General features: G+C 39.2%; 1 protein-coding gene across 8 annotated transcripts in view; it reads left to right on the forward strand.

The window, feature by feature from the left end:
- The window catches only part of LOC127424467 (breast cancer anti-estrogen resistance protein 3 homolog), a 105448-nt gene that overhangs the window by 76400 nt on the left and 12101 nt on the right, over positions 1–16947 (forward strand). For all 8 annotated transcript variants that reach the window (XM_051669721.1, XM_051669722.1, XM_051669727.1 and 5 more), the window contains one exon: positions 13663–13791. In XM_051669721.1, the coding sequence (XP_051525681.1) occupies positions 13663–13791 (129 nt within the window). The remainder of the gene's footprint in view (positions 1–13662; positions 13792–16947) is intronic.

The following is a 16947-nucleotide window of genomic DNA, read 5'->3' on the forward strand; positions in this document are numbered from 1 at the left end:
GCACACACACACACACACACACACACACACACACACACACAAGAATAAACACTGGAAACGCAACAGTGGTTCTCCCACACACTGAGAGTGTAACACAGCAGAAGTAACAAGGCTATGACAGAAATAAAAGCTCAGCAGAGCAGTGGGACTATGGGAAGCCTGTTTGATTGACGGGCTGCTGGAAAGGTGCTGACACTGCCCGGCACAGTCCCATCAGTCAACACCAGAAGTTTCACCTCCCGTCAGTGATAAACAAGAAATGTTTTTGGATCAGGGCATTACAGTTTTTCTGAATTGCTAAAACATATTTCTTGAAACCTTCACCCATTTTCTCACAACAAGTGTGAACAATTTTGAATATTTGTGTGAAAAGGATGACAATTGTGTAGTTGTGTTTAACATTTGCTGCCCGTGTTTACCATTTTGCAACACAAGTGCATCACAATGTGAAATGTGTTTTAGTGAGTGAGAATGTGTTTAGAGTTTTGCAAAAAGAGTGACTGATTTGACAAATGGGTTTAGGCCACTGAACATTTGGTTCAGACAAATGGGGTTTAGTGTTTTAACAATTCAGAAAAACTGTAAATCAGAACTCCAAAACGCGTATAAAAGAGTATAAAAATTTATTTAGCAACGTTTCGGTCACTCGACCTTTGTCAGGCATCGAGTGACCGAAATGTTGCTGAATAAATTTTGATACTCTTTGCAAGCCAGAATAGTGTGTGGGATTTTCCCCATTTCATTGACTTTAATACAGCTTGTGTCCTACGCACCTATCAATTACTTCTAAGGTGTGCGAGGTTAGTTGTTCACTGATAGCAATGTTCTGTAAGAAATGGTGCTTTATTAGCAAGCAATTTTTTCCCGTTTTTCAAGTAACTTTTCTGTTTTTATTTCACCGGCTCCTATAATTCTACCTGCCTCAAGCAATCTATAGGACTTCAAGCCATTTTCCAAGGCTTTCTTTGCCAACAAGCATGGCTTCAAGCAATTTTCAATCCTGGGGACAAGCATGTCCCCTGCATTTCCATCTTTTTCCCTTTCTCTCTCGCTGTACCACAAATTGAGCACCTATTCATAGGTTGTCAATGAAGTGATCCAGCACAGTGCCCCAGGCCCTAATCCCCCCTTCTGCCCTTCTTATAAACTCGGCTGGGCTGGACTGATTGGGCCAGAATTGGAATGGAATGAGGGGGCTTTGGGGGAATAACAGATTGAAATGGAGAGAATGTAATTAAATGAGAGAGAGAGAGGGGTTTGTGAGCATACAGCCCAGTTTTAGACCTAAGTTGTCTTCCAGATCCACATGATGAAATCACATTTGACAAGAAATTATTTTCCAGACTGGATTCTTGCAACTAAATTGTACCAAATTGTTTTCTACTCAGATACATTTAGTTGTTTGTAGCCTGAACAGCAAAAAGCCACATGAAATTCAATTTTCTGCAAACCCAATCCACATACATAGACGGTTTGAAATTCAATTAGGCTACAACTGGATTTTTGGTAATGTGCTTCAGTCTGAATTGACAGATCAGATTTCAAATGGTCTTACTTCACTCATTTACACTTACATGTGGGATTTGTTTTGAAATAAATGATTTTGGACACAAAATTTGCTATTGTGCTAAAATTTACACATTTTACATTTTTTAAATATATGAACCAAATCACTGAAACAGCTCATTTTCAGTTATAAGGATTTATGTGAAGTATTTTATTAACCTGTAGTTCTTTATTAATTTAAAATTCATATTTATTTGTATAAATTATAATAATATTGTAATATTTAAGGATAACTTAATTCAATTTGATGGAAATTTGTTATGAAAATGAAATGTGTACATCTTAAAAAAATAAGATAAAATATATATTTTTATGCATGAATGTGTAAATAGTAAAGTAATGCTTAATGGATATGAGCAGAGGCAAAATTTTCCTGTTTTTCATAATCTTTCTAATGTCTCATGGCATTACTATGGCAAACAGTGTAGAAGAAAGCAGATTCTATTTCATTACATACATCATTATGTAACAGTCAAATAACAGTATGGACAGTCCGTCCTAAAGATCAAATTTAAAAATCAAATCAGAATTGGGTGCAAAATCAAGGACCACAAATCTTCTTTAGCATTCCCCACAGCTCCAAACTCTGATGCTCAATTCTTTCATCTGATATCTATGTTGCCCTGCCTAGGAACACAGGAAAATGGTAGACACCCTAGGGAAAATCTAAATGGACAGTGCTATGAGACAGGGGGAGAGATAAAAGAAGAGGTCCGGTGTTTAAGGTCTCAGGAGGCTGATGGGACATTCAGATGTCCCTCTTTGTTTGCTCTGGCTCAGGAAGGGTGTGACCTCACACCAAGCCCAGACGAGGTCGATTGTTCTGCCCATAAGAAGCCACTAATGACCCCCAAAACCTTTGGGAATCTCAACCTACATGGTTGAGTCTGGGAGTCTGCATCCTTCAAGCCCTAACAGGAAGCAATTGAAAAGAACTAGGCGGTACTGAGCTGCTCTTGAGTATTTGAGCTTTGGCTATTTTTAAACATTTATGGCCTCAGTGCACCTCTAAATGGATCAGCGTTCTCTCCTGAAGCACGTAGTTATGAAGCGATGTTGTAGCACTGAATGAATGCGACGGCCGTGCCAGAAAACATCACTTAAGCTGGCAGTCGATCGCAAAGCAGCCATAAACCACAAAACATGAGTATCAAGTCCAAATGTTAACATTCAGCACAACCAGACTTTAATCTCATGTTCACATTTTTTACTTAAAATTCTATCAAAAAAAAAAAAAAGAAAAAAATTCCTCCCCAATTTGGAATGCCCAATTCCCAATGTGCTCTAGGTCCTCGTGGTGGCGTAGTGACTCGCCTCAATCAGGGTGGTGGAGGACGAATCTCAGTTGCATCTGAGACCATCAATCCAGGCATCATATCACGTGGCTTGTATAGCACGTGAGGAGGCTTCACGCTATTCTCCGCGACATCCACGCACAACTCACCACGCGCCCCACTGAGAGCGAGAACCACATTATAGTGACCACGAGGAGGTTACCCCATGTGACTCTACCCTCCCTAGCAACCGGGCCAATATGGTTGCTTAGGAGACCTGGCTGGAGTCACTCAGCACGCCCTGGATTCGAACTTGCAACTCCAGGGGTGGTAGTCAGCTTTTTACTTGCATTGTGTTGGCATGTTCGGGTCACGATATGAAATATTGTGCATAAATGATAAAATGCCATCAGGGAATAGCATTTCTTGGTTCCAGCATGTTTATCATTACACAAAAACCCTTGCAGTCCAGCTGTATGGAGGGTCTGAATGGACATCCTTAAAAATGAAACAAGAAATAGACTTCTATTCTTAGCTCAATCTGAGGATGCATTTTGGTTGAATAGAAATAATTAAGTGTTCAGATCCCTAACACTATTTATGAGAAAGAGTAAATTACTTTTCTTTTTTGTTTTTGTTTTAGTCATTGCATTGTGTAATACAGTTACAAAGCAAGACACTAAGGACAAACAAGTGCTTTGCGATGATTTTCCTAGCCAGTGTAAAACTATGTATCCTCTGGTCACTGTAATTTGTGGGTTGTGGAGTGTTGGCTTGGCTCACTGTTGTCTAAAAGCAGAGGGTGTAATGATCGTTCCTCACTACAATACTAGTGGCATCAGTGTATTTCAGTCCTTGCTTTGGCCTGGGTTTTTCAGTCTCTATACATAGTAGACATCTTAGAAGCTTCACCATATAAAGGGAAAAACTGTCCATCGTGTGGCATAGCTTGCAATGAATTATGTTTAATAAGAAGTTGCTGAAATATGTTTTTACCATTTGGTTTCAAAGAAATGTACAGGGTTTGTTACATCCTTCCAGTGCTCATAACACCTGACCACCTAAAAAAATCAGGTTCTCCTGAAGTCCACTATCATCTCCACTGTTTTGAGCGTGTTCAGCTCAAGGTTGTTGTGACAACACCAGACAGCAAGCTGATCAACCTCCCGTCTGTATGCAGACTTGTCCCCGTCACAGATGAGGCAGATGACCGTGGTGTCGTCTGCAAACTTCAGAAGCTTGACAGTGGGGTCTTTTGCAGTGCAGTCATTTGTGTACAGGGAGAAGAGCAGTGGAGAGAGAATGCATCCCTGAGGAGCACCAGTGCTAAAATGATGGTGGAGCATTTGATGCAGCAGGGAAATTCACACTGCTCCAGTGATGTAATGAAGATCTGTGTGAAGATGGGGGCCAGTTGGTCAGCGCAGACTTTCAGGCATGTGAAACTCAGTTTGACTTTTTGACTTCAAACTCAAAATATTGTAGGTCCATGTATCAGTAGAATGTTCAGGAATGTCTTCTGGGAGTGTGTTGATGCACATACATGGAGGATATATACAGTAGATATGGATATTGAGGCCTATGAAAAGTTTTGTGGATTAAAAGCTTTTGAGTGATTGGTGACAGAGTTGACATGTGGATAAATCGGCCAGCAGGATTATCCAACAACCCACTCAAAACAAGCAAGTAATCAGACCGTGCCATATGTGTGTTTCTGTGCAATGCTTTCCATAACAATTACATCCAAATCAGTTACTTACAGTTACTTATTTCACTTATTTTCACTCCACCAAGACTGACTTTCAGACTGACAGCCTGTTTGGAATTCTGTGAACACGGACAAGCAGAGTGAAACAAGCAGTGAAGTGTACCAGTGCTGTTATACTCAATAGCAGTTCATGTGCACTTCCATCCTAGTAATTTTGTTAACATAAATGAAAGATTTTAAGAATGTAACTGTAATACAGAAACGTTTTTTCTCTCTCTCAAAAGACATTGTAAAGGCCTTTTGCACACCGGAGGAGAAGCGAGTATGCAAAGCGAATCGCTGACGAGTGGCCCTTTCACATAGAAAGTGGGGCTACTTGGCAAGCAATTTTACACTGGAACAGTATTGGCACAAAGCACCTTTTTAGCTGGTCTGCCCTCCACCCATTATGGATGAGAAGAAGAACTACTTGACAAGTCTGCAAAACAAGCAAACGAGTTCGAAAGAAAACAGATTTCTCTTCAAGCTGCAGCAGCTATGAAAATTGTGTTTTAGAAAACATTCAAGACACTTGTCTGCTGGACAAGTTTACTGGCAGTATTATCATGGATACACAGTCGGGGTGATTAGAAAGAATCAAGTGTAAAAAATAATATTAACAGTTATAAATTGTATCATTTGGAACAATAGTGATTATATGCCACAGCCACGCCTTCTATATATACTTGTGTTAAATACATTTGTTTAAAATCATTGTGTAATGCACACACATAATGACTGTTAAAACAATACTGATTGTGTCTTATTTCCATATCTACTTGTGTTGTACATTTGCTCAAATTTGCCTGCTTGTTACTAATTAAATGTGACATCTACAGTAAACACAAAACCATTTTTAGTCTGACTTATTATTAGATACATTAATAATGATTACACAATTTTGTGGAGAACCACCACGTTTTTCGTATACAAAGGCACATAGAGCGCTCTGGCAATCACAGCAATAGTATTATTAGAACTAATATTTGGCAAAAAAACAAACAAACAAAAAAACATGTAAGATCCGTAAAGTTGTTTATTAAAAAAAGTGATACAAAGGCAAAGATGCTGCAATATATATTATATAAGAGATATAGGAGAACTTGCGTAAGATTAAATGCAAAGGCAAAAAATGCAGCAATATGGAACACATTATGAAGAAATCCACATAAGATCAGATTTTAAAGTATATGCAAGGCAGTGATGTAGCAATATCATTTACATGTTAAGAAAACCCATATGAGAAAATATGTTTCAGTTTTTTTGACATTTGATGCAAATGAAATACACATCCTCACTGCTAGTTCAGGATTTATTCCTCGAGTTCCCTTAGCATTTAATGTCAGTGGTCAAAACAGTTTTCTGTGCTTTAGCACCACCAGTTGTGCTGGTTTTGGTAACTGCAGCAGCTCCTGACATGTGATCTGAAGCACATATTTTATTGGTCTGGGCATTTCATTTCCAGCCAAAGAAAAAAAAAAAGAAAAAAAAAAAAGAAAAATCACACACTTAAAAAAAAAAATAATAATTCGCTCCAGGTGTGAATGGCTTCATAGGAATCCATTGTTTCAAAATGCATCGAAATTTCGATTTTAAAATTTGCATTTGGTGTGCAACAGCCATAAGGTCTTTGTCAGGTTTTAGGATGTCCAGCATTGCCAGACTTATGTGCAGTGGACTGTGGTGGACCACAGTGGCTGATTGTGGTCAGTAGTGACTGACAGACCACTGCTTGGGTTGTGGGTCACTATGACAGAGAAACAGACAGCTCAACATATCCAAAACATTGTAATGATGTTCACATTCACGGAAAACTGATGTATCTGTCATGTTGTCAAGCCTAAAAATACATAGAAGTTTTAATGTATTTTCTACACATTCTCACCGCAAAATCGTAAGGATTCATATGACTTTTCTAAATTTGGCTAATTGGTATGATATCGTACAATCGGTCTTGGAGGGTGGGCAGGGGGGCACCAATAATCCTCTCAGTAGTCCTGACTGTCTGTTGTAGTTTCCTTCTGTCTGATTTGGTGGCTGAACCAAACCAGACAGTTATAGATGTACACACTCAATGACGGCCAAGTAGAACTGTGTCAGCAGCTCCGGGGGGATTTCTCCTGAAGTCCACTATCATCTCCGCTGTTTTGAGCATGTTCAGCTCAAGGTTGTTGTGACTGCGCCAGACAGCCAGCTGATCAACCTCCCATCTGTATGCAGACTCGTCACTGCCGCGGATGAGGCAGATGACTGTGGTGTCATCTGCAAACTTCAGGAGCTTGACAGTGGGGTCTTTTGCAGTGCAGCCATTCGTGTAAAGGGAAAAGAGCAGTGGAGAGAGAACGCATCCCTGTGGAGCACCAGTGTTAATAGTGAGGGTCCCGGATGTGAGTTTCCCCAGTCTCACTAGCTACTGCCTATCTGTCAGAAAGCTGGTGATCCATCGAGAGATCGGGGTGGGCACGGAGAGCTGAGTCAGTTTGGTTGAGAGAAGATCGGGCATGATAGTTTTGAAGGCTGAACTGAAGTCCACAAATAGGATCCTTGCATAAGTCCCAGGTCTGTCGAGGTGATGTAGGATATAATGCAGTCCCATATTGACAGCATCATCCACAGACCTGTTTGCTCGGTAGACAAACTGAAGGGGGTCCAGGAGGGGTCCAGTTATGTCCTTCAAGTAGGCCAAAACCAGTCTCTCAAACGACTTCATGACCACAGACATGAGAGCAACAGGTCTGTAGTGATCCAGTCCTGTGACTTTTTTTCTTTCTTTTGGGGACCAGTTTGATGGTGGAGCATTTGAAGCAGCAGGGAACATCACACTGCTCCAGTGATCTATTGAAGATCTGTGTGAAGATGAGGTCTAGTTGGTCAGCGCAGACTTTCAGATAGGCAGGTGAAACATCGTCTGGGCCTGAAGCTTTCCTAGTCTTTTGTTTCTGAAAGACCCGCCAGACATCCTCCTCACAGATCATAAGTGCAGACTGAGCAGCAGGAGGAGTGAGGAGGGGGTTCCAGGAGGTGTTGGTATGTATGTGAAGTGAAGATCAGAGCAGGGGAGGGGTGAGACTGGGCTTTTCAAACCAGCCATTAGTTGACTCTCTACAGAGCGAGGGGGAGGTGTCTTGTACTTGGTGATGATTTTTAGGCCTTTCCACACAGATACAGGATCGTTGGCTGAAAACTGTTTTTTCAGCTGTTCAGAGTAGCTTCTTTTAGCCACTCTGATTTCCTTAGTAAGTGTGTTCCTGGCCTGGTTGTACAATGTTTTATCCCCACTTCTGTAAGCAAGTGTTTTCTGTAAACCATGGTTTATCGTTATTGAATTAAAACAATGTCCTAGTAGGGATGCACATATCTTCACAGAAACTAATATATGATGTCACAGTATCTGTGAGCTCGTCCAGGTCTGTGGCTGCAGCCTCAAAAACACTCCAATCAGTGCAGTCAAAGCAGGCTTGTAGTTCCAGCTCTGCTTCATTGGTCCATTTCTTTACAGTCCTTACTACAGGCTTAGCTGATTTTAGTATCTGCTTGTAGGTTGGGAGAAGATAAACCAGACAAAAAGCTGCACGTGGGACAGAGCGAAATGCATCCTTTATAGTGGTGTAGCAGTGGTCCAATATATTTCTTTCTCTGGTGGTGCATGTGATGTGTTGTTTGTATTTTGGCAGTTCATGGGTGAGGTTAGCTTTATTAAAATCTCCCAGAATAATGAGAAGAGAGTCCGGGTGTTGTTGCTCTGTGTCTGTGATGTAATCAGCCAGCTGTTGCAATGCTGCGTTCACGCATGCTTGTGGCGGCATATAAACACACCAGAATAAATTAGGAAAACTCCCGCATGAGTAGAAAGGCTTACAGTTGATGGAGAGCACCTTTAAATTAGGACAACACATCTTTTTCAACACTGTTTCATCTGTAAACCAACTTTCGTTGATGTAAAAGCATGTTCCAGTCCCATTGTCACTTTCTGTGGTATTTTGCCTCGAGCATTGGTAATTTCTAACCCTGCTACCCAGTAACCGAAGTGTCTATAGTAATCCACAAACACTAGTGTTCTTTACACATGCACACACACTTGATGACATCACTTTTTACGAGCACTGACGATGTCATTATAGAACCATGGATCGGTTACATCGCCAGCTGTGTTAAGAGCTGGGCTCTCAGCCATACTCAAATGTCCTGGCAGGTTTTAGAAAACCCAAAACGGTTGTTCATCAAGCCATAAAAGCTATTTAAATCTGGAAAGCTACAGGGACACACTTGTTAATAAAATATACAGCAGAAATGTTTGGCTCCATGTGGCCAGCTTGTTTGAGTGTACTTTATTACGCAGTGTACTTTATTAAATCTGTACAGGGACAAACACTGTCATATCAATTTAAGTTTCCACTGCTGTGCACACACAGACAATTACTCATCAATTACAATTTCCTTTGCCCTTATGTCAGTTTTATTTGCCATTGCTTAATAGACCAGAAGTACAAAGCTGAAACAAGAAGTCTGGCTGAGACTGGCTGGACTACCAACTGTGTAAAACTACCAGATAGAGAACAAAGGTACCACTTTAGGTCTCTGGAGTTGGGTACCACACATAGCTGGCATTCCAAGTACTTAACCAAAAGGAAGAGAACACAAGAACATGCTTGGAATCTTGTGTCTGAAATATGTAGAGGTTTCGCTTTTTTGCCTTGGTGCTGACACATATGCACATTCAGTAAAGAAATAAGCCATGGGAGGTCTTATGCTACAGTAGTTTAACCATGTTTTAGGGGTGCTTTTATTAATAATGTGCAAAATGACATATTTCCAAAATCAACTATTTAGTGGGTTACCCAAACAACTGGTCAACTGATCGGTCTCAAGACAACCCTGTATAAACAATTTCAGAAATATTTCTAAGGGGCATTTAAATATGTATTCAAAAACAGCTGGAAGCAAGAAGGGGTCTCAAGACTGTACATTGTTTATGGTTCCCAATCAACAAAGTAACTTAGTACATTAATATAGAATTCAATTGTGCTGTCACACAGTTGTACGCATATCAGCTATTTTACAAATGGCTTTGAAAATTTCTCATCCAATCAGATTTTAGAGTCAGAACTATCAGTTTTATAATACAGAGTTGAATCGCTTTTGCCTCTGGGTACTTTGAATGTGACCTCATTGGCTTTTCAGGGAACTTCAATATACGTTTCCAGATCAGATCTTTATAATAGATTACAACCCTATGCTGCAGTTCTAAGAATTTACTCAACATAGAGCTAATTAGTTTCTATCCTAGTGACCAGTGTAGATACTCCAGTAAAGAACTCTTGTGTCATAAGAATGTTTGTAACAGCCCTCTACCATACTGATCATGCTATTTGTTCAGTATGCACCATGTATACTGTATGCATTTCTGAATGTATGGAATACCCAGATGACCTACTATATTTCCCATAAATACGAAGTATTAAACCAGAGAACATGGCATGGAACACCGTATTCCACAATGGAAAGTGCTCAACTTGATATTCAATTTCCAGTGTGACAAATGAATGAACTTATGGAACTGTTATCATTGCAGACTGCATACCGTCTCGCATAGTATATACAGGTGCATCTCAATAAATTAGAATGTCGTGGAAAAGTTCATTTATTTCAGTAATTCAACTCAAATTGTGAAACTCGTGTATTAAATAAATTCAATGTACACAGACTGAAGTAGTTTAAGTCTTTGGTTCTTTTAATTGTGATGATTTTGGCTCACATTTAACAAAAACCCACCAATTCACTATCTCAAAAAATTAGAATACATCATAAGACCAATAAAAAAAAAACATTTTTAGTGAATTGTTGGCCTTCTGGAAAGTATGTTCATTTACTGTATATGTACTCAATACTTGGTAGGGGCTCCTTTTGCTTTAATTACTGCCTCAATTCGGTGTGGCATGGAGGTGATCAGTTTGTGGCACTGCTGAGGTGGTATGGAAGCCCGGGTTTCTTTGACAGTGGCCTTCAGCTCATCTGCATTTTTTGGTCTCTTGTTTCTCATTTTCCTCTTGACAATACCCCATAGATTCTCTATGGGGTTCAGGTCTGGTGAGTTTGCTGGCCAGTCAAGCACACCAACACCATGGTCATTTAACCAACTTTTGGTGCTTTTGGCAGTGTGGGCAGGTGCCAAATCTGGCTGGAAAATGAAATCAGTATCTTTAAAAAGCTGGTCAGCAGAAGGAAGCCTGAAGTGCTCCAAAATTTCTTGGTAAACGGGTGCAGTGACTTTGGTTTTCAAAAAACACAATGGACCAACACCAGCAGATGACATTGCACCCCAGATCATCACAGACTGTGGAAACTTAACACTGGACTTCAAGCAACTTGGGCTATGAGCTTCTCCACCCTTCCTCCAGACTCTAGGACCTTGGTTTCCAAATGAAATACAAAACTTGCTCTCATCTGAAAAGAGGACTTTGGAACACTGGGCAACAGTCCAGTTCTTCTTCTCCTTAGCCCAGGTAAGACGCCTCTGACATTGTCTGTGGTTCAGGAGTGGCTTAACAAGAGGAATACGACAACTGTAGCCAAATTCCTTGACACATCTGTGTGTGGTGACTCTTGATGCCTTGACCCCAGCCTCAGTCCATTCCTTGTGAAGTTCACCCAAATTCTTGAATCGATTTTGCTTGACAATCATAAGGCTGCGGTTCTCTCGGTTGGTTGTGCATCTTTTTCTTCCACACTTTTTCCTTCCACTCAACTTTCTGTTTACATGCTTGGATACAGCACTCTGTGAACAGCCAGCTTCTTTGGCAATGAATGTTTGTGGCTTACCCTCCTTGTGAAGGGTGTCAATGATTGTCTTCTGGACAACCGTCAGATCAGCAGTCTTCCCCATGATTGTGTAGCCTAGTGAACCAAACTGAGAGACCATTTTGAAGGCTCAGGAAATCTTTGCAGGTGTTTTGAGTTGATTAGCTGATTGGCATGTCACCATATTCTAATTTGTTGAGATAGTGAATTGGTGGGTTTTTGTTAAATGTGAGCCAAAATCATCACAATTAAAAGAACCAAAGACTTAAACTACTTCAATCTGTGTGCATTGAATTTATTTAATACACGAGTTTCACAATTTGAGTTGAATTACTGAAATAAATGAACTTTTCCATGACATTCTAATTTATTGAGATGCACCTGTATATATATATATATATATATATATATATATATATATATATATATATATATATATATAGTAGGCTGTTTTGAGTACTGCATATACTGTGCAGTATGCTAGTGCAGGGGTTTTTGAACTTTTTGATGCCAAGGACACCCACATGTGGTGATCCCCTTTGCCGGGATCCCCTTCCTAAAATTTAAAGGCAGCTATATTTCATGAATAAAAATAAAAAAATTTATTGTGAGAAAAAGTAACCGTGATATTATAAATAAAACATGTTTGCTAACACAAATAATTGCCATTGAGCTAAATCCAAAACCTATTGAGTTTAATTAAAATATTATCTGGATTTCTTTTTTTAATGTATTTATTACTTTGTATTAAATTGAGTGTATCTTTCATAGAATAAAACTTTGGTGATTAGTTTCATGATTAAGACCTGTTTTTAAAGGATGAAACGGTAATGTCAAATTCAGTAAAATGTTAGCAATTAATAAAATTAAGTTAACTTTGCCTTAAAATATACATTTAGTAAAATTTTCAAACTTTCCACAGATCCGAGTTTGAAAACCCCTGCACTAGTGTATAATTTTGAACATTGTCAGAGTAATTTGGTTACACAAAAGCAGTATTTGCTGATAAACAACAATGGCATGTGCTTTTTGTTAAGACATGCTGGAGGATATCAAGAGTGTTGAACTGGCTTAATCAGTCTTCAGTTGTCAGTGTTTGGCAATGGATTAATGTTATGTTTGTTTGTCTAGAACTAAGTGCTATATGTGGAAATTGTTTTTAAATTCTATTACAACAGTATTATACTGGTCACATGACCGAGTTATGTTATTCACCGAGACATTGAAAGCAAGCTTATACATAGAAATTAACCTTGAAGGGAAAGGTAATGGAACTATGCTTTATGAAGTACTTTACAAATAAAAGTGTCCCCATAGTGAATTATTTTTTTGTATTATTTTTTATTTTTATCTGTTATGTAACATTTAGTGTGTTATAATATTGAATTTAGGTCTATCTAGTTATGGTTTTAGTGCCGGTTTCATAGTGACCTGTAGCTGTCAGATATCTGTATTCACAGATAGCTGATATTGAAGTACGTTTTCTAGGGAAAAACTCAAAATCTTCAAAACTTGAAAGAAAATCTACCGTGATGGTAGTCAGTAGAGAGCTATGTATTTTAACATGGGAACCATCCAATTATATCAAATGTATTGTGTTACGATATAAAATATTATTTACAGCTACTTTTGTGTTTAATATCAGTTATATGTTTAGAATAAGAATGTATTTTAATTAATTGACTAACACTGGGTTTTTATATAGCACAAAAACCTTTAAAGAAAAAAATTCCAAAGCAAAACAATTCCAGTGAGCAAACAGTGTGCCTTAATTTTTTACATTAATATTAAAAGTTAAAAGTTCATTTAGACACGTTTTATGATATGGTATTACCGTGAACTCCAATCAAATATACAATAAAAAATACAATAAAATCAGTTTATTGGTTACCCTGATAAGAATTGTATTTACCCTCTAAAGTTCCTAAATTGCGAAATCTAAAACTCTCTGAGACAGCATGCAATTTTCCAACAACCTGTGAAAATTAGTGATGATTAAGAGCAATGTGGGCGTGTGTATGTGCAGGTAAAGGTACGGCATGCCCCACGGCTTATGGAGGTGGGCATAGACAGGAAGGGGGCGGGGCATAGATGTCACAGGAAGCACAGGATAGATGAGCCAGTCAGATACTGAGTCACACAGCAAAAAGGAAGGAGGGGAATAGAAAAAGACAGCTTATCTGAACTGATACCGCATACTACAAACATTCAGAGCCACACACGGTATTCAGGGCCATCATGGCTCTAACATACTCTTCTGTTCCTGTCTATGTGCAGTTTTCAAGGGACAAATACATCATGGATGGACCACCGGAGAAGCTTCGGAGAGAACTAGAGGAGGAACTGAAACTAAGCAGTGAGGAACCACGGAGCCATGCCTGGTATCATGGAGCCATCCCCAGACAGGTACTCCTTTCCTGGGCATTAGAAGAGGGAGAGGGGTGGGTGGACTACAGAGTTTGTAACATGGAGATCTCTGTTAATATGGGATAATATATATATTATGGAGTCTTTTTGTGGCGAGTGGTTGTTTTGTAAGGGACAATGCACAATTACCCAGCTATTATTGCAAAATAAACCCTGACAGGGTGATCAGGACCCTAACACAAAGCAGAAATCTCTTCTAGCACCATGAAGAGGTTTATTTTGCAATTATCCTGCTTAATACACGATTATTTACCAAATATGTAAATGAATAGACATAATATTGATTTGTAGGTGAAATCATTTATTTACATGAGAAAACCGAGACCTCGAGAAAGTGATACAAGAGACACAAAACTAGTACAGTGTAGGAAATTGGTTGCCAGGAACAATGGTCAAATACACAGTTTAGCATGCCTTTGAAAGATGGTGCATAAATTTAATCTTGGTACAGTGCTACTGTACACATATTTATGCTGTCAAAGCATGTCTGTTCTCTCTCCTTGAGTGACACTGGAAGTCTTACTTTTATCTGGCACTGAAACATTCACTCTCTTTGTGGAAATGATTATGAAATAAAGACATGTGGCCATGTTTGCGACAGCTAGAGACAGGGCAAGGCTAGTAATACTTGATTAAGGGAAGAAAATACAGTTTGATCCACAGTTAATCTATGACTTCCATTAGATGTTCTTATTACCAACTTGTTATACAAAAAAGTATAATGATTACAGTGTTGGTAACAGATGAAAACTGTATGATGGTACTAAATGATAACCACATTCATGTACTTTTGTTTTTACATTGTACTCCCAAGAATACCATGGTATTACCATGATTTATGTCCAAACAACGATGGTATTACCAAAACCACAGTACTTTTTGGTATGTTTTGTTGGTGTACTCATAATGCTCTTGCCAAGCTTGATAAAGCTTAGGGCTTCAGCCCCCCTAAAAATCTGTGACTGCAATTAGCACGCAAGTGTGTTAAACAGCTACAGCTGCAATGCTGCACTTGTTTGAAGTGTGAGCTGCTTTGGTGGCTTTTCCCACCTGTAAAGACTGACTAAAGCGCAAGCCAATAGCATTTGAGTGTGGGCTGTGAAGGAGCAGATCACTGGTTTGACCTACTGAATGAATATGCACCATTTCCTCATTCGATTCATGAACGAGCGAGAATCAGCGTCTTTTGACCGCTTGAAGGAGAGGAGGCATGTCACTCATTTAGTTCGGTAATCTCGTTTAAAAAGGAGAGAAAGGGGCTGGATTAATTAAAAGTGACTAATGACATTGCAATGACATCAGGATGTAATTACAACCTGTAATTACTTACAGGCAATGTTGCCTTTTTTGTATACCTTAATGATCATGCACGGCAGTTCACAAAATTATATGCTTGTTGTCATTTGCGGGGAAAACGCTTATGGTATTTAAACACAGCTTTAGTCTCTTAGTAGGCATGCTGATTTTAATAAAGCAGATTTAGACTTGTTTCGGCTTTATCATTGGTTTAATGACGCTAAACGCATACTGTAAAAGATGTTAATTTGTTGCGACTGGCGTAAAGGTGTGATTTACAAAAATGGTTACTGAACAAATAAGTGAACAAATCTGAACTTATATATAGACCAAGCTAAATGTGACATTTATTGTAATAATAGGTTTTTGTGGTGTTTGAGCCATCAGCCATAACGCCCTGTAACGCCTGGCCAGTACCTGGATGGGAGACCTCCTGGGGAAAACTAAGGTTGCTGTTGTAAGAGGGATTAGGGGAGGCCAGCAGGTTGTGCTCAACCTGCGGTCTGTGTGGGTCCTAATGCCCCAGTATAGTGATGCGGACACTAAACTGTAAAAAAGCACCATCCTTCGGATGAGACGTTAAACCGAGGTCCTGACTGTCTGTGGTCATTAAAAATCCTAGGGCACTTCTCGTAAAGAATGGGTAGCCTATGTAACCCCGGTGTCCTGGCCAAAGTCCCCCCATTGGCCATTCTCAATCATGGCCTCCTAATAATCCCCATCCATTAATTGGCTCTATGACTCTACTCTCTAGTCTCCACCAATAGCTGGAGTGTGGTGAGCGTACTGGTGCACTATGGCTGCTGTTGCATCATCCAGGTTGATGCTGCACACTGGTGGTGGTTGAGGAGAGTCCCCTGTTCACTGTGTAAAGCACTGTGATTGTAGTGTCTGAGAAGTGCTATATAAATGTAACGTTCATTCATTCAATATAACTTTAATTTACAGAAGTTGTAAAATTATTGATTTTCTATAATAAGCACAATAATTTTTTAATTTGTTAATAAATGGACAATTTAAAAATAATTATTTGAATGGTTCTATTTTTTAATTTTTTATAACTTTAAGCGTGTTTATTATAATGTCAATATTCTGAATGAATATTAGCTGACTATCTTGAATGATGTAAACACAGTGGGAAAAAAAACATTACACTAAATATGCTGGAATATATTAAATGTGCAAATCTAATAGTTTAATTGAGGGCCGAGCCCCCCTAAGATTGGTGTAATGGTTCAAGGGATGGGCAAGGAGGAGGCGGGAACCGGATGAACGGTCAATGTAAAGTTTAATGATATAAATGAACTTAAAACAAACATAAACAAACACACACACACATGCAGCGTGGCCGCCTGGGTCTCTCTCTCTCGAACTGGTGCCTCCGGCTCCCCTTTATCTCGCTCTCCCGCTGATCAGTTGATTCAGTGCCGGCCTTGCATCATCACGGCCCAGCCACGCCCTCCTCCTCGTCACAATTGAAATCCTAGAATCGCCCATGCTTCGCACAATGTTGCATTCACATAGTAATCTAATTGGTATACATTGCAAAACAATAAACCATAAAAACTGTCTGTTGCCTTCTTAAATGTTCCATTTCCATTTAGATTCATTTTTATTTGCTTGACTGAAGCTTAACAGCATAACATTCTCTTTTACAATATAAGCATATCGAGGTGACAGATTTTCTTTTTAAAACAGGCATTTGTTTCGCAAGGCCCAAGGGATATACGTTTTTTTTAAGAAACTATCAACCGCAGCTTGCCTATATGGGCAGGTGTGGCAGAGCCCTACTTAAATATTAATCCACTTGAAAACATACAGTATATCATACTAAAAACG

Source organism: Myxocyprinus asiaticus, chromosome 33 (assembly GCF_019703515.2).
Source record: "Myxocyprinus asiaticus isolate MX2 ecotype Aquarium Trade chromosome 33, UBuf_Myxa_2, whole genome shotgun sequence".
Classification (NCBI taxonomy): domain Eukaryota; kingdom Metazoa; phylum Chordata; class Actinopteri; order Cypriniformes; family Catostomidae; genus Myxocyprinus; species Myxocyprinus asiaticus.